The sequence below is a fragment of the Lutjanus erythropterus genome, chromosome 23, assembly GCF_056507025.1.
Source record: "Lutjanus erythropterus isolate fLutEry1 chromosome 23, fLutEry1.hap2, whole genome shotgun sequence".
NCBI classification, from domain to species: Eukaryota; Metazoa; Chordata; class Actinopteri; order Lutjaniformes; family Lutjanidae; genus Lutjanus; species Lutjanus erythropterus.
This window is the reverse complement of record NC_139339.1, coordinates 21,823,891-21,847,612: the sequence shown is the minus strand read 5'-3', so window position 1 is coordinate 21,847,612 and position 23,722 is coordinate 21,823,891. Positions and strand designations below refer to the sequence as shown.

The 23,722-nt window shown below is 40.5% G+C and overlaps 1 protein-coding gene across 4 annotated transcripts; it reads left to right on the top strand.

The window, feature by feature from the left end:
• Positions 1-862: 862 nt before the first annotated feature.
• On the top strand, positions 863-22,789 carry fxr2 (FMR1 autosomal homolog 2). Of its 4 annotated transcripts, none has more exons than XM_084711554.1 (17): positions 863-1,574; positions 5,207-5,259; positions 6,966-7,059; positions 7,609-7,680; positions 10,848-10,996; positions 11,229-11,322; positions 11,628-11,744; positions 12,143-12,313; positions 12,424-12,502; positions 12,657-12,766; positions 14,704-14,790; positions 17,940-18,159; positions 18,257-18,436; positions 19,597-19,791; positions 19,942-20,040; positions 20,764-20,852; positions 20,951-22,789. In XM_084711554.1, the coding sequence occupies exons 1-17, from the start codon at positions 1,524-1,526 to the stop codon at positions 21,059-21,061; spliced, it is 1,971 nt and encodes a 656-aa protein (XP_084567680.1). In that variant the 5' UTR covers positions 863-1,523; the 3' UTR covers positions 21,062-22,789. The 4 variants fall into 4 exon arrangements, with proteins under 4 accessions (XP_084567680.1, XP_084567679.1, XP_084567678.1 ...); XM_084711553.1 differs by having other exon boundaries at positions 19,942-20,049; XM_084711552.1 differs by having other exon boundaries at positions 12,657-12,814.
• Positions 22,790-23,722: the final 933 nt, after the last annotated feature.

Sequence of the window (23,722 nt, the reverse complement as noted above, 5' to 3'; positions counted from 1 at the left end):
CAAAATATAAAAGTTCCTTGTAGTAGCGTTAAGTTTCTATAGAATTATCATCAAAATAAGAGCAGATTTCCCAGCGTGCAATTCCAGCAACATTTAGTATGGCAAACAACTTTATTGTCAGACGAATGTGTTTCAGCTCTGACATTCATCAGGGCCATCATAGTTTGAAGAAATCCTGTGTGATGAAAACATGCTGTGCGTTTTGTAATACATTTTAAAGATAAGAACTGATTACTTGTTTCATCAATAATGAAAACAATGCGAGCCATGAACAAAAGTGTTTTTTCCCTGAATTACAAAATTAACTCATTTTTTAATTCAAAATCAATTAACATAAGATTTTGAGGCAACCTGGACACAAACTTTTTGAGTTAATGTAGTTAGTTTATTCTTATAGTGCAGCCACAGTTTGTTGGGTCTAGACAAGATGACAAGATGCCCCAGTAAAGGATTAAAGAAATCCCTAGTTTTCAGAGTTTTCAGTCTTCCAGTCTGAATATGGGTGTTTCTAAGTCGTGATGCAACTTTTACTTGGTACATAATATGTATAGTAACTTCACTGTAGTGCTGTTTACACAATGGCTGGTGGTCTTCGCTCATCAATGAGTGGGCAAAATTAGATATGGGAGCCAGTCAATTCGAGTAAAATTATAATTGACACGGTATAAATCCAATGGATTGTGTAAAGATGCGACTCCGTGAATTTGATTGGTCACGCTTATGGACCAACCCTTATTTGCGAAACCAATTAACGAAAGCTGGAGTTGATTGCTGATGCCTTTGACCAATCACAAGCCTGGGTTTTCTTATGGGTGGGTCTTTTCCGTGGAGGGGTGGGGTGTTCGAGGTCATTCAGTCCCTCTCTGATTCACTCTGTCGGCGTGTGTTTGTGGGGACGGGTAGTTGGAGTAAGGAGTCGCCGGGCGGTAGTGCACCCTTAAACGCTTTTTGGGAAAGAAACGCCGCGAAAAAATCGCACCGCAGACTGAAGAAACGACTCCCGGTGACGACTTCTGGGAAATTATTCAACGCAGCGACTGCGCCACACGCACAACCAACAAACGCAACCAGGCTATCAAATGCTAGCCAGCTAGCATCCCTGAAAACTGACGGGATCAAGGTGTTGATAGCTAGCCTCCCAGCTAATTATCCAGCAGCTAGCATCCTCCAGCCGTAGCATCATTAGCTCACTTTTCCTCTTCGCACACGTCGGGACTTCAGCTTCATCTATTCTCCCACATTCAAACACAATCAGACGCCGGAGCTTCATCACCGTTAGCTGCTGCTGCTGTTGGTGGAGACAAGAGACAGACCGTCTGCGTTGCTTCAGTTGACACCATCACACCCATCTCCCCAACCCCTTCTCCTCTGCCCCTCTCCCTCCACCCGAAACACTGGAAATCCACAAGCGGCCGGAGAGCGGCGAAGGGCCGGCGGCGAAGCTGGGGGTGGTAACACTACCGGACTCACAGGGAGTCGTAACGGCTACAGACAAGCTCAGCCGTGGGGAGCTACCGACGAGTATGGACGGGCTGGCCGTGGAAGTTCGCGGCTCGAACGGGGCCTTCTACAAGGTAACCTGGTTCCAGACGTAGTTTCCAGTTGTCCCAGATAAAAGTTTTGTTTCAGGAAAACAGTTTGGTTTGGTTCTTCCGAGCCCAGCCTTAGCTAGCAGTGACTCCATTAATGTTAGCTTGGGTCCAGTTCTGACAAACAGGGATGGTTTTGCTTCCATTAGGGATGGCCATTGTGGGGTGGGTAGCTAGCTGCAGCTAGCTATGAAGCTAGGCACACTTGTCATCACCATGTATGGCCTATATTTGATCGTTTTTACCAAATGTCAATATGAACACATGGTATACCATAGGAGACAGCCGCTTATAGTTTCGACACGACATGTAGTGTTTCTCGTATCGTATTGCTTTGTGTCGAAATGTGGGATGCAAGCATTTAGCTGCTAATCAGACAGCTGTTTTGCAGTTCAACTATGATGAGATGCTACATCAAAGCTCCACATATTTGTTTTGTTGCCCAACCCACCGTTCAGCTGAACCTTGAATGTTGTGTTTATTGCTCTGCCAAGTGTGTCACTTTCTGTTTCAATTCTGCCTTATTTTCAAAAGAAAGTGCACTTTCATATCCACACACATGACCTCAAGTCTTTGTTGCTGCTGTGTCACAGCTTGTTTTCAAACAGCACATTAAGATGGCAACTCTGTGACATTTAGGCTGAACAATTAATATAAATATGATAGATATGATCAAAATCGCAACATGGGTAAGTGCAATATCCAAACTGACATTCTTTTTAAATGTATAAGTGGCATTATAATGAAGTACTGTAGTGCTGCAGAGATGCCATGGCCTACAGTTTTTTAGCTAAATGTAAGAAAGAATGTTGGTACAGACCCCAACTAATGTCATATCGTCATGTTTTTTTTTCCAGTGAAAATAATAATTGTGATGCCAAAGTGACCATTCCCACTAATGGTAAATCATAATGTAATCGCATATTTGCCAAAATAATAATAACATGATTGTTTTACCATGTCTTGCAGCCGTAGATGGCAATTCAACCTGCATTCTCCACATTAATTCAATTGAAAGACAGCTTAAATGTTAATATTTCTATTATTCACACAGTCATACAGATTTGAGTCTTGGTGAACAGTGTAAATTTTGACATAGTTTTGAATTAATTGAATTTTAGCTAAAATCTGACTGAAATAACCCAACCCATCCCCTCTTTGCTTTCCAGTCTTAACCAGGATGTGAAGTTAGGACCTTTAGTGATATCTCTTATTTTATTGCTGTGTATTTAAACACATTTATTTCGCCATGTGCTCTCCTGCTCTCGTCTGTCTTCGGGCGGTCAGCTGGTCGGCCAGCCACATGGTGGTTTAGTGACCAGCCTATATTTACTCCCCTCATGCTGCTTCACCTGTCGTTCTGTTTTACAGGGTGACAGTTCAGCTTTGGCATGAATGAACGCTTTCCACTCATCTCTATTACGTCCATCATCTCACAGCTCTCATTTTGTGGATGGGATGGACACTTAACTGTGTTAGTGACATTCTAAATGTCATATTCCAATAGATATGTTGTCCTTGATGGCAGAGTGTGAGGGGCAAAAAGCGTTACTGCTTTTTCTTCTTGGTGTGATTGACACAGGGTAAAAGGATTTAGCTTTCTGAATGCACCTCATTCACCTTGGTGTCAGTGTGAGTCAGTTAGTTTTCTCTTTTTAACTATAAATCAGGAGGATTTTTATGAACCTGCCAGGGCAATATAGGACCTGTTAGGAAAATGGCTCTTCGTCTTGTTTATAATCTGCATATTTTGCAGCAGCAAGCATATACTAGGAATGCTGATTTAAAAACCTAATTTTAGGGTTGAAACAGTTTTTGTATTCTTTGAATTTTGAATGATTTTCCACATTACTGTCTTTTGACTAGATCTCTTGCAAAGATCTCAGTTTTTGCATTTCTTTTTTTACTATAAGCAGTCCAATCAAATAATCATATTTGAATGCAGTGCTACTTTTGTGGAAAACAGACAACTGTCCCATCTAATCCTTTTTCGTTAGATTGGAACCTGGCTCCTTGGGTCTGAAAAGGTCCTGGTCACCAAGCAGCGTCATCACGGAGCCAGCTGCGAGTGACCCCTCCGTGCCCCCAACTTTCCACCAGTCACGTCATGCTAGAAAGAGGGCTTGCCTGCCCTTTGACCAGCTAGAACTTAGTAGAAGCAAACTGATATAACATGCACATGCAGCTGTCTCCTGATGTGACCTTTGGAAACTGAAGGATGGGCACTTTTTCAGTCAGACCTGTTGTCATCGACATTGTCTTCAGAAGCTAGCCAGGTCTAGTGCTATGGGGCAATGTGAGAGGGAGACGTTAGCTGTTTGTGTCGATAGAGAGGCTGATTTTGTCCACTAACCAGGACCATCTCATTCTAAATTTATGTGTTCCTTGGATGGTCCCTTTTTCTGACTTGGGAACTTGTTCTTACAACGTTGACGTGTTCATGAGCTTTTAAGTCATAATGTCAAAAAATCATTGACACTGCATCAGTATATTTCATTAGTTAGTTAATGCTAATAAATAACCCTTTTAGCTAATCTTGGTCAGTCTACGTGGACGGCAAATTACAAATTAAACATGAGAAAAAAAATGACATGCAATAAATGAAAAGCTAACATAAACTCTGGTCTGCCATGTTTCTGCATATACAACTTCAACAAGCAACAACTTGGCAAGTTGTGTAACAAAATGTTCCCCAACTTTCCGAGCTGTTGTTCAACTTGAAGTGGCACTCACATGAATTTTATAAGTCTAGAATTAATTTTTCCGATTATTCCAACACCACATGAATGCAGCCTCAGAACAGAAGTCGTCGGTGGTTGATAATCAGAGTTGTAGTCAGAGTGGACTGCTTAAATGGTGTAAAATGGTGTAAAAATACTAATACTATGGCAGCACATTCCAAGCAGGTGCATCCACACCCCCATTCCCAACCCCCATGCACACTTCCATGCAAAGACACTGCCTGTCGTCTCTGTCCCATATATGGTAGTGTCACACTGAGAAACCTGCCACACCCACCACTTTCCTCCCATCTTGTCAGTGATCAGTGTTGGGAGGGGGTGTTCGTCAAAGTTTAGGACCGCTGTGACAGATTTGTGGATGGTCATGATGGACATGTAACATCTTGAAGAGTCGTCTGTGGCCTGTCGCACGTAATCTGTCCATATGGGCTAGGCTGTGGGCCTTCCCCATACACGTGCCCTTGTGAACACGCCTCTTGTAAAATTGTAGTTTTCCAATTTGCACACAAATGCAGAGCTCGTACATTTTCATTCTGTTTGTGTGTGAGTCTAAGTGTGTGTGTGTGTGTGTGAGAGAGAGAGATTTCCAGGCTGTCTCTGCTGTCAGGAGGAGTCAGTGTTCCTCATCACTTTATCCAGCACAGAATTCACAGCCAGAAAATTGTGTCAGCGATGCAATGTCTCGGCTTCCCAAAAAGCCCTGGATGCTCATTTTTTCAGCAACAGTCACAGTATTAGTCTAGCAGGGCTTTACAAGCCAGCTGTCTGCGTTGTTTACATGCAGAAATCAAATGCTCACAGCCCCACCCCTCATTGCTGTCTCTGTCTTATGCATACGTGGGAATAAAATTTCTTCCTCTCTGTTTTTTCTTTTAGGGTTACATCAAAGATGTCCACGAAGACTCACTCACAATTGTTTTTGAAAACAAGTAAGTTGTTCTTTCTGCTAACCTCTCCTGTTTCATGAAAAATGGACCATATATTAGGCTTGAACTTTAGTCACTGGGAGTTAAAACGGCTGCTCCAGGCTAGTGCTTTGCCCAGACATTCAAAATGGTCCTCTCCAGCACCTGTGTTTCTCATGCAGCTGTCCATACATGTCTCTAACAGTTTTTACCTCCTGTTCTAACCCCTCATAGTCCCACCTACTGTCCCTTTCCACTACCGCCCCCCACCCACCTCTGGTCCCTCTTTATCTATTTGGCTCAGAGAGAAAAGCAGGGTAACCCTAAAAATAGTGAGCCAAGGCATGCAGGGTGGGAGGGGGTGTCAGTATGGTGGCCTGTGTCATTTTTGGATTGTTCCTAAACCCCCCCTCCTCCCTTCTCCTTTTACTTTCTCTGAGCACATGGAGGTGTTGGAGTAAGTTGTATAAGATAGTGAATGAATAAAACACATGTTTTTGGTCTCTAATGATAGTAAAAAGGTTTATAAAGGAATTTTTTTCAACTCTTGCATTCAAAATGAACTTTTGAGTTTTTTTAGTCATTAATACTGAATGAACATAGAAATGAGCCGGTTTTCATTTTATGCGTCCGGTGTAATAATCTCAAGTTTCACCTTTGAAACTCATTTACTGAACTTTATAGCACCCTGTTGAGCTATTTCCAATTTCTTATTTAATGTACAGGGACATCATACAATGAACACAGTCAGTCACTGTCCAGACACACTTCCTAAAACTTCCTCATTAAACTTAATGAGCCATTTTCATTTTTATTTTCATCATCTCTGTTAATGTGCTGCAAAGCAGAAACTGGAGTACAGCCATGTCATTACAAACCCAATATGACAAGAGTGGAAAAAGAACTTCTTGAACTAGGGCTGCAACTGATGATTATTTTCATTATTGATTAATCTGCTTTAATGATTAATCTTATAATTTTCACATTTAATTGAGCAACTGTTTAGTCTGTATAATGGCAATAAGTGGTGAAAAATGCTCATCACAATTTCCCAGAGTCCAAAGTGATGTCTTGACATTGCTTCATTTATCTAACCACCAGTCCAAAACCCAAAGACTCATTTCATGCAAATTTTTACATTTAAAGGGATAGACAGATTATTTGATAAGGAGATTGTATCAGGTACTTGTTTGAGAGGCAGCAACAGAGGGTATTTTAGTCACTTAAAAAGGTCCACTTCAAAAAAATCAGTTTAAGTGTTGCTGTATTTACAATATTTTCAAAACTTTACCTTGCCTTCCGACAGCCTTTTCTTGTGGGAATGCATAAGCCAAATATCGCTCTCGCTATCGATATCTCGATCAAATAAACTAACAGATCAAGGCAGCGGTAGTCCTACAATTCCCATGTTCTGTGAGGTAAAATCACTGCTTTTGGCCAGTGAGTTTAGTTGGTTTGGTGAGAGCGATATTTGGCTTTTATAATAATGATTTTCCATTTTAAAAGGCTGTATGACAGAAAACTGAAACAGTGAAAATATTCTAAATGTAGTGTACACTTAAAGATCTTTTTTTTTAGGTGAGATTGCTTAGCCTCTGAGCTGCTTTGATCGATTAATTGACTAATTGTTGCAGCTCTATCTTGAACTATGTAAAAGTATTTTTTGTTTGTTTTGTTTTGTCACTTGCAATTATTGCTAAGCTGACAAGTGTTTGTGTTTCTTGCCACAGCTGGCAGCCAGAGAGACAGTTGCCCTTCAGCGACGTGCGGTTGCCTCCTCCAACCGACTACCACAAGGATATTGGTGAAGGAGAGGAGGTGGAGGTAAGGCCTGCTGCTTTGTGACTTTGCTCATCCCCCTCAGTTTTTCACTAACTTCATATCTCAAGACTTTAGTGTATTTAAACCTGATCAGATGCATCATTATGGTCCAGAACTAATGCAACTTACATTTCTAAGACATCCATATGGCTTATAAAGAATGGATAAATGAAATTATCTACATTTAGAACATTTGTATCACTGTAAAACAGCCATAAAAGTGTCTGTAATGTACTGTACTACTCTTTGTTTTACAATATCTTACACTGGCCTTTAAATATCCAATAATTTTACATAACATATTCAGTATTTCCTTTATATAGTTAGTTGTATAGTATTCTTCCTGTCAGCTTCACTCAAAACTAAAATGGATTAGTTGGATACCATTCATGACACAGCATAGGTCTATTGTTTGCTCAGTGATCACATAGCCAAGGCCATGTTCACTGTCGTCACATCTTCCTTTCCTCTACAAAATGTTTACAGCACATCTAATGGGTGTAATAGTTGTAGTTTCTTTTGTGTCTGACTCAGCTGTTTTTCACTATACAGGTTTACTCCAGGGCCAACGAACAGGAGCCATGTGGCTGGTGGTTGGCCCGGGTCAGAATGATGAAAGGAGAGGTAAGTGTTTGCAAGGAACCAAGAAGCATCATCTTTAAAGGTAGAAAATACAGGATTTTTCAGTTGCTGTTTGGAAATGATCCAGAAAGATACCTGAGTCTCATTCCCAGGCTGTGAAATAGTGACACTGTACCAATCCAAGCTGTTGGCCTTTGATGACTTGGGAATGAGACTGAACAATCAACTATCTTTCTCCAGAATCAATGAATTCCAGAACGGCAAAATGATGAGAAAATACAGGCAGAGGGAAGAGTTTGTTTCCTTGCGAGCCACTAGTTGTCATAACTTCTGAGAAAACACAGGATACACCAGAGTGAGAAGGAAGTCGGCAAACTTGACTAAAAGTAACATGAATAAAACTTCTAATATTACCTCATCCCTGAACATGATTTCTGCCTGAGTCATGTCAGAGAGATTCCATTACTGATTGTCCTAATAATGAGGAAGACTACTCCCATGATCCCACACTACCTCCTGATGTCAAAAAATAACATCTTTTGTTGTTGTTTCACTGTGAGAGAGATTGCTAGTGACAGAACTTGAATATTGTGCGTTTGAGGAACTGAAATACTGACATATTGTCAATAGAAAAATTAAATAACAAATGCCAGTAATGCTGACAAGCATTACAACAAATGTAAAACTCTGACTCGTTAATAATTCCTGAACACGAGAAAGCACATTTTAGCAGAATTTGAGCACTTCAGCATGCTCAAATCCTGCATTCTTAGACTGAGTATGGTCACACATCAAGTACAGTTTGACAATAATCTTTGTCCATTGTCACTGTACCTATCCAGGAGCAGCAGCATTACATGAGCTTGACTAACCGGGCTTAGCCAATTCAATATATTGTGATACAAGGTGATATATTGCTAGTTTTTTAAGTCTCATTTTAGGGAAACATAAAGTCTGAGTTGAAAGCTTTGCACTCTCTGATTGATTTAAACACAAAATGATCTACAGCCATGAATCTTGGCATATATCACAATATGATGATACCATATTTTTGAGAATCAATACAGTATCACAAAACATAATATTGCGATTGTCAAATGTATCAGTCTTTTCTTACACCCTTAAAGCCAACTAGAATGTTAGAGCTGATATACAACAGCTGGTACACTGCCAAATCGTTCCTGGTAAAACTGGCACTCTAGAATTTCTGTTCCACGTGTGCAAGTAGTAGATATAAATAGATGATTTTGACAGTGTGGGTCACAGGGCGTGCTGATCTATGGAAGCCACATACTGATCCAAATGTCCTTTACCAAGAAGGTTTGGGACAAAAACTCAAAATTTGTTTCAAGATTTTGAAGAAATTCCTTATGTTTACTAAAGCAGAACAAATATAGCATGGCTTCTCTACTTTGGAGATGTGTGTTGTTTTGCCTTAATGGTGTTTACAAATCCCTTTTCCACCTCTGCATGTCTCCAATTAATTCAGACATCATAATCCCACAACAGTAAATTACAAGGAACAACATGAATGCTGTTTTGTTGCCTTGTCATGTGCAAAAATACATTCAAACCACACAGTTATTTGTATTTTAATCCTGTTTAATTTGCCACTAATCTTTGCGGTTCCTCACATGCGGTGGAAAACACCAGTGTTTTAGTTCCTGAGTTTTAGATCCTGGGCCTTAAATTTCCTGGAGCTATTTAGTCAGAAAGGCCTGATATTATTGAGAAGATGATAACCTTGTGTTGGTGATAAGATCCTGCTAGGCCAGCCTCCTCTGTAGCTCAGTATTTAATAATCAGTAATGGAGGCAAAGCAATCATCTTTCACTTGGCTTTGGTGTTCTGTGGTGCTACCAGTAACTGCTTATTGAGCTCTGGATACTGCTGTGTGTAGAGTGAATACAGGCCTGTAGTAAGATAAATATTGCTGGGTAATGAGCTCAGAGTCAGTACGTCCTGATGCGGTCTGGCATTGTATCTTCAAATCATATTTCTCATACACCCTGTGCTTGTTATTCACACTGACTTGTTGTGTTGAGATGGATTTGCAGGAACAGTTGGTTTATTATGACATCTCTTTTTTTTTTTTTTTTAATTTTATGATATAATTTCAATCACGACTGGCTCTTAGTCACCACCCCAAGTTGCAGGTTGAATAGTGGGTCAGTGGGATGTGGAAAGGACAGCTTTGTAGTGCTACTTTGCCAGGGGGAGTTGCTGCTGGTGTAGTGCTGTTATTTGGAGCAGTCTGATAAGAGCCTGCAGGAATGTCTAGCATTGACTGATGGCTTTAATTCTGTCCTTTGAGCATGGAGTGTGCAGCGTTCATCTCACTGCCTCACTCTTCACACGGTTCCCCTTTTTCTTTCTCCACATTTTTTTTCACTGTTCTCTGCATCTCACTCTGGAACCCCTTCTTTGTTTCAGGAACTGGGAAAGGAGTACAGAGTAACTTCATGTAAAATAAATGACAAAGTGAAGTACCATTACTTTACAACTGCTACCAATGATTATTTTCATTATTGATTAATCTGTCTATTATTTTCTTTATATTAATCGATGAGATGTTTGGTCCATAATGTCAGAGAATGATGCAAAATGTTGATCACTGTTTCCCAAAGCAAAAGGTGATGTCCTCAAATGTCTTGTTTTGTCCACAGTCTAAATATATATCAGTTTAATATCAGTTAAATGTCATAGAGCAGTAAACAAACCAGAAAATGTTGACTGAAAATGTTTTTTTCATTTTTTTGAAAAGGATTTAACATATGTATCAGGAAAAAATTAAAACAAAACAGAAACAAGAAATCAACAGCAGCAACACTAGAAAAAATAAATAATAATAGAAATAAGAATAATAAGGTAGATCCTTACTTATGTACCATTTCATAGGATATATGATTTTTTTAAATAATGAAAAGTAATCAATTATCAAAATAGTTAAAGGAGATAAAAGAGATAAATTGAATAGTTGATAATGAATCGATGAACCGACTAATCAGCCAGCTCTGTGGACATGAATGAATTTTTCATTTGACAGCTAGTTCAGAATGTTTATATGGATTAAATACAGCAGTTCTGCTCACTATATAACCTGGCATGGTGTTTTTTTTTTTCTTTGATTATCTCTGCTGTCAGCCTTTCATGTGTCTGAAATTTCTGGCCACATTATTAAAAATCTGTATCTCTTGTGCCGTTTTCAGTTCTATGTGATCGAATACGCAGCATGCGACGCCACATACAACGAGATTGTCACATCAGAGCGCATCAGGCCCCTCAACCCCAACAGCCCCTCCTCACGAAACTCCTTCCACAAGGTCCCCATCCCCGTCCCAGAAGACCTGAGAGACATGTAAGTGTCTTTACATTGTCACATTTTTGTCCTAGATTGATTTATTTGAATGAACATCACATTGCACCAAGTAAATGATGAATTGAAATGTTCTTGGGTATATGAATTAATGCTTTTACATATCTAACAGTTTCTTTTTGATAAATTCTTTATCACAAGTTGTTCTAGTGACCCACTGCTACCAAATGAATAACGAGTCTGACTCTGCTGTGAATTATTTTCTTATTGACAGCTGTGCAAATGACAACATTCACAAAGACTTCAGGAAAGCTATCGGAGCCAACTGCATCTTCTACAGTGCCCAAACACACGAACTCATTGTGCTGGTTAGTACTCAGAATACACACTTCAGCTGGTTCTCACCTCACAAATGAGTGAATGGCCTTGTTACACATCCACAGATGGCGATATAATACAATGGAGCTGTAGTAACTATCACAAAAAAAATCTGAAAGGTTTAAATGAACTGCGTGTGAAGGATTTTCTGAGCATTACTAAGCTATTTTTAGGTGTAGATTTGAATCCAGCTAATGCCACATATTTTGCTTCTTAAGTGTTTTTTGCTCATTTTCTCAAACACTGACTAAACAATTGTTGATCAATTGTAAATTAATCCCTCTTTTGTTCACAGTCTACAAATGAAACCACAGTAAAGCGTGCCACTCTTCTGAGTGACATGCATTTCCGCAGCATCCGTACCAAGCTTATGCTAATGTCCCGCAACGAAGAAGCCACCAAACATTTGGAGGTAACAACACTCTCTTGACATTATACTTGCACACACCCTGTCAAATGTACTTTGTTTGTCCACATGGATATTTATCATCAACGAATTAGAAACCTCTAGCCAGCCATCAGTGGTGGAAGAAGTATTTCTATTCTAAAAATACTTCATTACAAGTAAAAGCCCTGAAATAAAAATGCTACTTAAGGGCCTGTGTCCACATAGAATTTTCTTCTGAAATGCAGCTTAGAAGAAGTCATCACATATTAACAATCATGAACTTTACATAGTCAAGTACGATACAAGTATGTCAAAATTGCACTTGTGTACAGTGTTTCATTCAGCTTCAATCCACCAGTGCCAAACACTTTGGCTTAGTTCATATATTTGCACACAAACCACCTTTGTGTTTCCCCTCCCAGACAAGTAAGCAGTTAGCATCCGCATACCAGGAGGAGGTGAAGGTCAGGGAGGATCTGATGGGCCTCGCCATCGGCTCCCACGGTGCCAACATCCAACAGGCCAGAAAGGTGCCCGGTGTCACAGCAATCGAGCTGGAGGAGGAAAGCTGCACATTCAGGATCTACGGAGAGGTACGCCACTAATGAGCTTGTGTGCTGCTATATAAATGTCAGTTCTTGTGCCAGTATATGGAAAGATATTGTGTAGAGTGATCTGGTCTAATATTTGTGTTATGTTACAGACCCCAGAGGCAGTAAAACAGGCGAGAGAGTATCTTGAGTTCAAAGAAGACTACTTTCAGGTACCCAGGAACCTTGTAGGTGAGTGAGCTGCGTAACATTCCTGAGGGAGCTCATTTTGTCGGTGACAACATCCCACTTCATCACCATGGAATATTCCTTATTACTATGCATACATACCGCCTTATTTTCATGACTTTCTTTTAACCTTTTAACCTCTTTTCTTGTTTTGCAGGCAAAGTCATTGGCAAGAGCGGCAAAGTCATCCAGGAGATCGTGGACAAGTCGGGCGTGGTCCGCGTCAGGATCGAGGGAGACAACGACAAAAAACTTCCCCGTGAGGAGGTAGGCAGGCAGGGGGCAGGCAGGGACGACACTGCCAGCAGCAAAGAGGTGAATGGACCGTTCGGCTGGTCTCCCAGTCCCCTATAAACCCTCCCCTCCCCTCCCCTCGCCTCCCTCTCCCCCAGCTCTCCAAAAAGCATAGCTACTTAGTTGCAGCAGTGTAGACGTCCCATGTGCTGTCTGCTTTGACACTGTTCCATTCTGCTGCTTTGTCTCTCTGGTTTTGTCACCAGCAGTTATGTTTTCATCACTTTCAATACACACAGCCCACTGCACAGCATATGTCAGTTATGTTGGGTATGTGTGGGTTCTTATCTGTCGGTTTTCTCTGATGAGTTGATTTGTTTCTGTTGAGTGTGCTTCATGTGATTTTTTTTTAAAGCGTATCAATCATTCCAGAAATGGTTTGTAATTCACCACTGAAAATGTGATTTTTGATTTTTCTGAGCTGTACCCAAGTCAGTGATGTCTCCCCAACAAGGGGTTCCGTATTTAAAGGGATAGTTCAGATTATTTGATGTGTGGTTGTATGAGGTACCTTTTGATAGTCAGAGTAGTATCGACAGTAGATAGTGGTCACACCCCCCACTTTGGAGCAGCAGAGAGGAGTGTCAACACGGAAGCTAAGCAATGTACTCCTGTAGATGGAAAGAGCAACAAAAGGTATTTTAGCCATTTAAAAAGGTCCACATATAAAAAGGAACATCAGTGTTGAAGTGTGTACTAAATGTGGAATATTTTCACTTCTTTACTTTGTCATCAGACAACCTTTTCTGATTAGAAAATGCTGTTATATGAGCCAAATATCACTTATTCCACATCAACCGAACTCCACAGACAAAATCAGTAATTTTGCCTTGCATAATACAGGAGTTCATCTACCGCTGACTCTGTCTTTTAGTTTACTTGTGTTATTGTGTGACTTTTTAAAAGGATGGTTACGCAATAACACAAACTAACAGGTCGAGCAAGTGGTACACAAGCAAATCAAGAAAGGTAAAATTATTGATTTAATCTATGGAGTTTGGTTGGTTTGGAGAGAGCTGTGTTTGGCTCGTATAGTGGCAGTTTCCTGTGGGCAAAAGGCTGTCTGATGTAGGGTTGGGAATGGAGAACTAGTTCCAAAGTTATGATTCCAAAGGAATCATTAAGGAACTGATTTGATTTCACTTATTGAGTCCTACATAAATTTCACTGACAATAGTTATCATATTATCCAAATGCCATCATTTCATGTTTCTGCAGTGTTTCTGTACTTTTTTTTAAACATTGGGAGACTACACTTTGCCTCATTGTGGCAAATTCCATCTGGAGTAAAGTAATGTACTTTCCATATCACTGGTTTAAACTATTAAGTCTCTAAACAAGCACAAAAGTGACAATCACCGGCATTAACCACCGTGTTCTGAACAAACATGTTACTAACACGAACAAAAAGTAACATTTGTATTTTGGAACATAAAATAGTGAACTTAAACCCACAGAAATGCAGGATGGACAAAGAGTGATGTCTCTCAGCAAAATACATTTATATTATTTAAGTAATTAAAAGAAAAAGCAGCAAATCTTCACATTTGTGATGCTCGAACCATGAAATGTTTTTGTATGAAAAAAGACGATTATTAAAGTGATATAAGCATGTGACCTGTATTGACCCGTCCTGTCAAATAATCACAATCAATAATCACCAAAATCAAGCATCAGTTTCAGAATCATTAAAATCCAAACGATATCCAACCAAATAAATTTTGCTCCTGACCCTGTCTGCAGCAGCACTTTGCTTAGTACTTCTCTTCCTGCTTCCTGCTGTACATCATACAACCCCACTTCAAATAATCTGAACTGTTCCTTTAAAGTGATGATTATCTGTTTCATTAAAAAGGACACTCAACTCTTCATCTCCCCCTTTGTTTTTGTTTTTTGTTTTTTTTTATCAGGGCATGGTTCCCTTCGTGTTTGTGGGAACTAAAGAGAACATCAGCAATGCTCAGGCTCTGTTGGAGTACCATGTGTCCTATCTACAGGTTAGTCAATCCTCCCTGTTTACCAGTTGGTGGCGCCACTAGTCTTCTCTCTGTCCCTGTCACTCAAAAAATGTCAGATAAAATATCACCTGTGTGCATTTGTTCTGCTGTTCCACTTTGATTCTATGAGAGGAAAAGAAAGAGGAAATATGTTTCTTAGAAACCCAGGCTCTTTACGTGACATGTGGGGTCAGGCACGAGGGGTGTGTGTGCAGGGTCATTTCATATTGGTCACCTGTCTCCCTCCTTCCCAGGCCAACATGAGGAAAGCTGCTGAGAGCACCTCATTTTCTCCTTACCTCATGTTCTTTTATAAATAGCTCCTCTCTGGGATGGGGTGAAGGGTACGCTGGAGTTTAGATTACCAGCTATCTGGACCCTCAGCTTCCAAAAATAACGACCACCCCTCCTCCGTGCCTCACTTCCTTCACACCTCCCTTGAGGTTCAGCTGTCGTTGGTGGAGGCAGCTGTCACACTGTGAAGTGAGACCCCCTCCTCCAAATCACCCATCACCAAAGCCACCATAGAAAATGCTGTCATTGCACTGCTGCTGTTAGACGGCGATGCCCAACCCCCTCGTCTATGAAGATGGCATATGTGCTTTGCTGAAATTGTGATATTACAAAAAGCTTTTTAAAAAAGATGTTATTAAAGTGTCAGCAAACATGATAAACTGACACATTTAACTTCACCCTGGTTGTAACTGTGTTTGTACAACGCTGTAAGTGAGAGCTTGTCACAGGGACAGTATGGTGGTCCAGGGGATCCCCAGCAAAGTGATATTACGTGGCTGGAAAATGGTGGTCTTTTTTTTCCCCTCCAGTCCACAACACTAAAAGAAAAAAGACAAAGAATCAGTATACAAATATGCGTCTCTTCATTCACGTTACAGATTCATACAGACGTACATGTTTTGTTTTCCACAAAAGACATAAATTAGCTCCTTGTCCCCTCCTTTTAATTACCTGTGATAAACATTTAACACACCTAATCTTGAAAATCGGGACTGTCCAAATCCTGCCTGAACAACTTATTTTATTTCTAATAACACTCTAATGTCAGGATTTATATATGTGAAGCATATCATTTATAAATGTTTTGGTCTGCTTTATGTTTTCAATTTCTACCGTTTTTATTTTTATATTATATTCTTATATTCTAAACTTGCTCTGTGCCAGGAATCACCCTTGTCCCATACAAGAATTCAATTTGAACCAATATAAAATGTGCTAAAAGCCTTTTAAATGTAAAACTAATAATACCTACTGATATCATAATGTAAAAATGTGCTGTTATAGTCATCTTTTTTTAATTCATTTTTTAAAAATTAAAATCTTGGCCCTTTTAAAGTTGTGTCCATCTATATGGTAAACTTCATTCAAAATTCATTAAATAATGTTGCTGTGATATGCGTCTCAACCATAACATGTCAACTCTGGAGCCCCTCTAAATCTAGCAACTTTAAATAGTAAAATGGTTGCTGTGAAATGAAAAAGTATATAATATTTTGTTAATTTTGCAAGATGACAACAGTCAAAAAAGCCAGTTGATATCAGCTCTGTCAGTTGGTGGTTAACTCTGTCATGGAGAAGTCATAGAAAAGTTTTTTGCTGTTATATGCTGTTATATATTGTTACATCAAGTTTGTCCCTGGTCTCAAGAATGAGTGACCAGCATTTTCCCAAAAAAGTCAATATCTTGTAGCACTCCCAGAACCACTGAAACAAAGTTCTTAACACAAATATCAATATCAGGCACTTAACACAAATATCCAGAATATTAGGGCAAATATGGTGAAGTTTAACAAGTGTTATGTAAACTTTCATTAACCACTTATAGTGAAGTCAGTTTAATCTGGGAATAAATGAATGTTTTTGTGCTTTTAAATAGGCAATTTCCCAGTCCTGCTCAGGATTGTGGTCAGTTTAGACAAATCTTAACAACCAAATAGGCTAATCTGTCCAAACCAATTTAACATCTGTGAATCAAAGGGGCTGAGAACATCTGAGCCAGCAAATGCACTTATACCACATGACATGCTATTCACTTTGTCTCTGTCCAAAGAGATTAAAAAGCAAGGGGGCAGTTTGCAAATCCACTGTTTCATTCAAGGCACACCCTGAAAATGTCAAATGTTTCAGGACAAAACTGCCTTTACCTATTTTTTAAACCTGGCTGTGGATTGGAAAAGACTGTTGTGAGAGCAGTGGCTAATGGTTATGTTGACAGATTCAGCTGCTTGGCCTCACCTTAAACTAAACCATCGGCCATCTGTTAGAAGTTGGCAGGTGATTCAACAGAAGTGGGGGTTTGGTCACAATGGTCATGTTCAGGGTTTTTTGGAGTTGAATCTGGCCACAGTCTGTTTGGAACGCCAAACTTTACACATTACTGCCACTCAGTGGTGGAGTGATGGACCTCAGAAGAAGTACACAACCTGCTCTGCCCCACAGCAGCTGTTTCTAGACCATGGCCTGGTCCCAGCTCACTGCAGCAGAGCCTGTGTGTGGTATTTTATACACTGAACAAACTTGTTTGTAGTGAAACAATTGCCATTGATGACAGTCCATCAAATTAAAAGTAAGCAACAAAATCTGTAATTTCTGAGAGTAGGAAGCAGCAGAACTTTTTGCAGATTAAAAAAAAAGTATTTTTATTATTATTATTATAATCATTTTTAGTCATTACAATCCTGTTTTTGTCCCCACACATGTGGGTCATCTGATTTTAATAGCAACACGCCTGGTTTGTTTGTAGTTACACCTGCTAATGTCTGTTGGTCAAATGAGCTGCATACGATGGTAGCACTTAGAACAATTTTGGCACGTCGCTTTATTTTGTCAAACTGAAGAGGCCCAGGTCACCTTGTCACTTGGGTGTCATTTAAGGTTGATTAAGATAAAATATATCTTACATTATGATAGCAACAAAATAAATTAACAAGTTTAGTGGTGTAGGAATGTGTTCTTTTACCTTGCATTCTTAAACTTTTCTGCAACTTTTCTAACCACTCCTCTTTAATAAGTGTGGATATCAGGGTGTACAGTAGGGAAAGGTACAGTTTGAAACTTTCCAGTAAATCATGTGCTGAGGAACAGGCTATGAAGTGCACACTATCTCCAGCTGTCTCTCCGTCTCTGCCCTGTAGGAAGTGGAGCAACTGCGCCTGGAGCGTCTCCAGATTGACGAGCAGCTCCGTCAGATCGGGGTCGGGTACCGCGCACCTCCCAGTCGGACTGGCGGCCCCGGAGCTGACCGGGAGAAAGGCTATTTGACAGACGAAAGCAGCAACTCACTCCACACCTCTCGCACTTACGGCGGCCGCGGCAGAGGCCGCAGGGCCTCCAACAGCCAGTACTCTGGATACGGTGAGCACAAGACAGCTGAAATGTGATTTCAGATTTGAGAGAATTCCAGAAAATATTTTTCTCCTTTTTTAAAATTATTTTTCTTTGCTTGATCTAGGCACAAATTCTGAACTGTCCAATGCTTCTGAGTCGGAGGATGTTAACGAGCGAGACCAGCGGCCCCGTGGCATCGGCGGTGATGAGAGAGGCTCCCGAAGGGGCGGCAGGGGCCGGGGCTCCAACTCAGGACGAGGTCGTGGAGGACCAGGGTCCAAGCCCTCTAACTCCATCAGCTCAGGTAGTTAAAGTCCTTGTTCATGTTACAATCAGACAAGAGGCTGTAGCCACTTCTAATATTACTGCTCACATTTTGTGAGTCAACATTTCAGCCTTTGAGTTTTTTAGCACTGTTCAAGTAGTCATTGCACTAACTGTGTGTCATGGTAGTTAGATTTTAGGCTTGGAATCTCCCAGCCTACTTTATTCATTTATACTTGTCTTACAGTAAGTTGATAATTTTAACAATACTGTAATTTGAAAGTTTGAGAAATTTGGCCTGAGCTGATTGTGTTTTTTTTTTAAATTTGCATACTGGTAATAAGTGAAATGCATTCTGGTAATAAGTGAAATGCAGCCTGTAGTCCACTGAGGTATGGAGTCAAAGGAGTGTCATTTAAAAAAAAAATGTTAAAAGAATGAGAAAATTAATGTGAAAATATAGAGAGAAATAACAAAATCTAAAAGATTGATTAAATAATAAATGTAAATAAAAATAATAAATAGAATTTTAAACATTATTTGTTAATTTATTTCTTAATGGATTTGAATGAATATAGTTTTTGCAAAGTAATTACTCTATTGTTTTCTGTGTGTTTTCATTTTAAAAATTTATTTGGATTCATATTTTGTAATTTAGCTATTTTTTAAATTCCTTTTTCTATCTGCTGAAAGCCAGTTGATTGACACCTTGGCCCTTCAAGGAAACGCAAAAACAAAAGGGAAAAGAATAAAGATAAATAAAACTAAAAGACATTTAAATAAAAATTATATTTTTTTAAAATATGCACAAATATGACCAATTCATAAGCAAAGGTAGATAGAAGATAGAAATGAATAGATACAGAAATACATGTGAAAATAATAAAGTTTGTAATTCTTTTATATTTTGTTATTCCTCTGAATATTTACACATTTTGAAATGTTTTTTTCTTGTATTTATTCTTCTTAATATTTACACATATTTTCTTACTCTTTTCTATATTTATTATTTTTTATATCACTTCTGTGACTCCATACTGAGGAAGAACATTTCATGTGATTTTGCAATAAAGTTGACATGAGAAGTAGAACATTATTACGGTCTAAGAGTCTGTCCTTGTGTTTAAAGTACAGCCAAAAAAAAAGAGAGAAGTTTAGAACAATTGTAGCTTTAGTACTAATTTTCTTGGGCTTGTCCAGTGCTGAGGGACCCTGACAGCAACCCATACTCCCTGCTGGAGGGTGAGGGGGAGCTGGCTGACGCAGATCTCAGTGAAGGCATGGGAGGAGACCGCCGCAGACGCTCCCGACGCCGCCGCAATGACCAGGAACCCAGTGTGATGGACGCCGCCGCAGAGTCGGACAGCCAGGCCGGCCCCAGTGAGAACGGACTGGGTGAGAACTTGAGTTTTGTATTCTCATCACTGTTGCTCACTTACTTGTGAAAACGTAAAATTCTGCCATGGCTGAAGACGATGCGAGTTTCAAAACCAGCTATAACATTTGTACAAGAGGGTAAGCCATATTTTCTCATTTGACTGTTAGATGAGGAAGCCCGACCTCAGCGTCGCAACCGAAGTCGCCGTCGTCGTAACCGTGGCAACCGCCCAGAGGGAGGTTCAACCAGCCGTGACAGACAGCCAGGTGAGAATGGTGAGTCGCCGTGTTTTACTTAACATTACGTTAACATTTTCCTCTTAATATTGAACAGAATAATCTTTAACAGTATAAACAGATTTCCTCTTGGCTGCTTGATTGGCTTTTTAACATATTGTTTGTGTTGCAGTGCTGCAAAATCAAAAATTAATATTTTTCCTCTTTCCTGTAGAGCTATTTATCCATTTTTGTTTTGGAGTGAGTTGCTGTGTTTTGGAGATATAGGCTGTAGAGATGTCTGCGCTCTCCATCTAATGTAACTAAAAGCACTCGGCCCAAAGCACTGAAAAAAAACTCAACAGCAGTGTCTCTTTTTAGAAACCAGGACTCAGTTAAGCAAGATAATCTATGAGTAGATATATGCTTTCTTCTGCACAATGATTTGATATTGGATGGTAGAAAGAAAGTAGCTCCTGTGTGCAACTGCTTAAAATAAGTTGTGTGGATTATCTTGAGTAACCAGGTCACGATTTCTGAGAATGTATTGTAACATGGTAATGTGTAATCAATTATTTTCGGTGCTTTGAGCACCACAGGACAAGTGCAATGTAGTTCCATTATTTTCAAGAGAAGGCTGACATTTCTACAGCCAGTATTTTTGATTTTGGTATAAACTACCCCTTAAAAGAAGCACTTTGGCTTTTTGAATCTGTGTCTACACTGCATGTAGCACCAGCAGTTGTTCTAGCTAACAGATTTCAATGTTTGCAGTGACTGTTGCTGACTACATATCCCGTGCTGAGTCCCAGAGCAGACAGAACCTGCCCCAGAAGGAAAACCACGCTGGCCCCGAGCCCAAGGTACACGGCACAAACGCACACACTGACTTTTGCCTTAGTTTTATTCACGTCAATATTTTTGGACCGTTCTCATCGCTTCCCACCTTGTGTACCCACAGGAGAACGGGACCAGCGCCCCGATGCCTGAGCGAACGCCCTCCAAGCGTTCCCCCAGCAAAGGCATGACCTCGCCCAGCGAGACCCTGACCTTGGTCAACGGGGTCTCGTAAAGAGACGGCCCTGCCCCTCGCGAACCCAAGTCTAGAGCAAGACTCCATGGCAAACTCTGTCCCTGCTTGCATTAACTTAAACCTTAAACAGATGAGTGAAAAGTACCTGACAAAATACCTGAATTCATACTATGAGAGTGAAAAAGTACAAAAAAACGACAAACGCATCTACTTAAAAACACACGTTAACGGTGTATGCTATCCTATCTATCAGTACTTAGTGCTTATTTAAAAAAACAACTAGCTTGCCAAAAAAGAGCTGGTGGATATGACTTGATTTTTAAAAATACTGAAACACGAGAAACAGGACGAGACTTTTTTGTTTTGTTTTTGAAACGGTTGTCTTTATTTGTGTCTTTTTTTTTTTTTTTTTTTTTTTTTTTTTTTTTGTTAATTTTGTTCATTGTTTATCACTGGTTTGGACTTGGCGGTCGCTCTCTCAACCAAAACAGACGCTTCTCTTTAACAGTGTTAAAGTACAGACAAGAGAGATGTAAGCTGTAGGGAGTGGCGTACGAGCAGACAGTCCAATAGCTTATGTGACGCGATGTTCGCACACTGTACCTGGGAGTGGAGACAGACAGACGGACAGATTGGAATATTGATAGACATTGTGCCTTGAATTTGAAAAAAAAAAAATAAATAAAAAAAAAACTTGAGTTTTTTCCATTAAGTTTGTTTTTGTTTCCTGAGAGGAAGAAAAGAGGGCGAGGTTTTCTTCCAGGTTATTTTTTTCTTTTGGTTCCAAGAAGAGAACAGACCTGTGAGGGAGTGATGAGTAAAAAAAAAAAAAGAAAAGAGGATGCAGAAACAGAGCGAGTGGCTGGCCAACGTGAGGAAAAAAGTCTGGTGCCAAACACAAAATTCAAGGCGCTTGTCCTCATTCCGAGTAGAATGGACGGCGTCGGGGTCAGTGCGTGCGTGAACGCGCATATGTGTGTGTTTGTGTGTGCACATTTGAGATATTTGGCAACCACAAAAGTAAACTGGGAGGGGGTGAGACTGTAACAAAACGCAGCCCTGGGCAGGTCGCACGGTGAGGCATCTCTATTTATCGACAGGCCTGAGAGGGTGTCGTCCTCTCGCCTGTTTTCGGTCCTTCGAGGGTCCAGGGTGGCACCCACACAGCCTTGTAAACAGGACAGGCTGAGACCAGACAGACGGCAGACTTGAACTCTAGATTTAGATTCTAAGAGAACTTTACCGTGCCTCTTTCTCTTGTGTCGGAGGGGGCGGCGGTGCTAGCTTCCAGCCACACTAGTGTCTTGATAAACCACTGCAGCGCGGACGCAGCTCCGGATGCACACGAGGGCGACCACCTTTCTGGGACGGGGGGTGCTGCTAAGTGGGGAGGGGAGGGATGGGGCCTGGAGACTGCGGACTGGACTGTGGGGATTGGGACAGCTTCAAATGACATGAGAGCCACATGACACACAGGCCCACGCTTACAGGTACACACACACACGGGAGGCATACACACCGGGCGCGTGTACGTCGATGTGGTCGCCCGCGTGGCGCAAAAGTAGAGGACCGCAACAGAGAACTGTAAAAGTGTCTGTCTTGTACCTGGCAGTTTGGGTTAGCAAAAGGAGTACGAGAGGGGACTCAAAACCTCAGTGGCTCTCTGCTCATGTTGTTACTGTTGTCTTGGTTACCGCTCTCAAGTTTTTTTTGTTGCTATTTCCACATCTTTAGAAAATATGAAATAAAAAATTGAAGTGAAATCAACCTCTTCTCTGGAGACGAACTTTGATTTCTCTGTCTTGTGACTTTGCACTCTATTTTTCTAACTTGCATGGCATTAGGTAACGAGTAGTCGGTGGTGCCTGTCCTGTGCATGAGGAAAAGGGTGTTATTAATCTGACTTACAAAGCCATTGTTCCATTCACTAGAATTGCTGCTAATGTACACATTGAATGTCCAACTAACGTAGAAAACTCTACCTTGAAAAGAGATTTGTGACCATTTCCCACCCCCCCACTCATCTGCCCAGAACGTCCCAGTTTCTGTCGGTGGATGCGAGTCAGGAAGGGACCCACTCCTTCCCCTCACAAGTTTCCGAGTCTCACTTTAAAGTGTTAAATTTTACAAGGGCAACATTGTGCATGACAAGCAAGCGTCCACATGACCAAAGGTTTTGAGAGACAGATGAATGGGAGTGCGGTTGAATCGAGATGACCCAGATGCTGCTCTTATACATTTCTGCTCACCTTGTATGTTGTGTTTTTAAGGAACGAACGAGTCACTTGAGTATTTGTACCTTGGTTCAGTTGCATGTGTGCGAGTGGAGGACGAAACCCTTATCTGGTATGTTTGTGTTTACCTTTATACCTCATTGTGTGAGTACTGTATTTCCTTATGTATCTGTATCCCTCGCGTCCTGTTGAAAGACTGCTGGCCGCTCTGTGTGTGTGTGTTTGCGCGCGCGTGTGTGTATGCGTGTGTTTGTGTGTGTTGTGTGGATGCTGGTTGTACAGTGGACTCCACTCTGTCAGATTTTGTCTCTGGTTTTCTCACTCATGTTCTGATGGCAATAAAGGACTTTTCATTGTTTGGTATACATTTTTTCTGAACAGTTTGTTCTTTTGATTATACGCCCAAACTCACACAGCAGCCAGAGAAAATGTCAACTGTAACTTATATTCAGTAATATATATACAC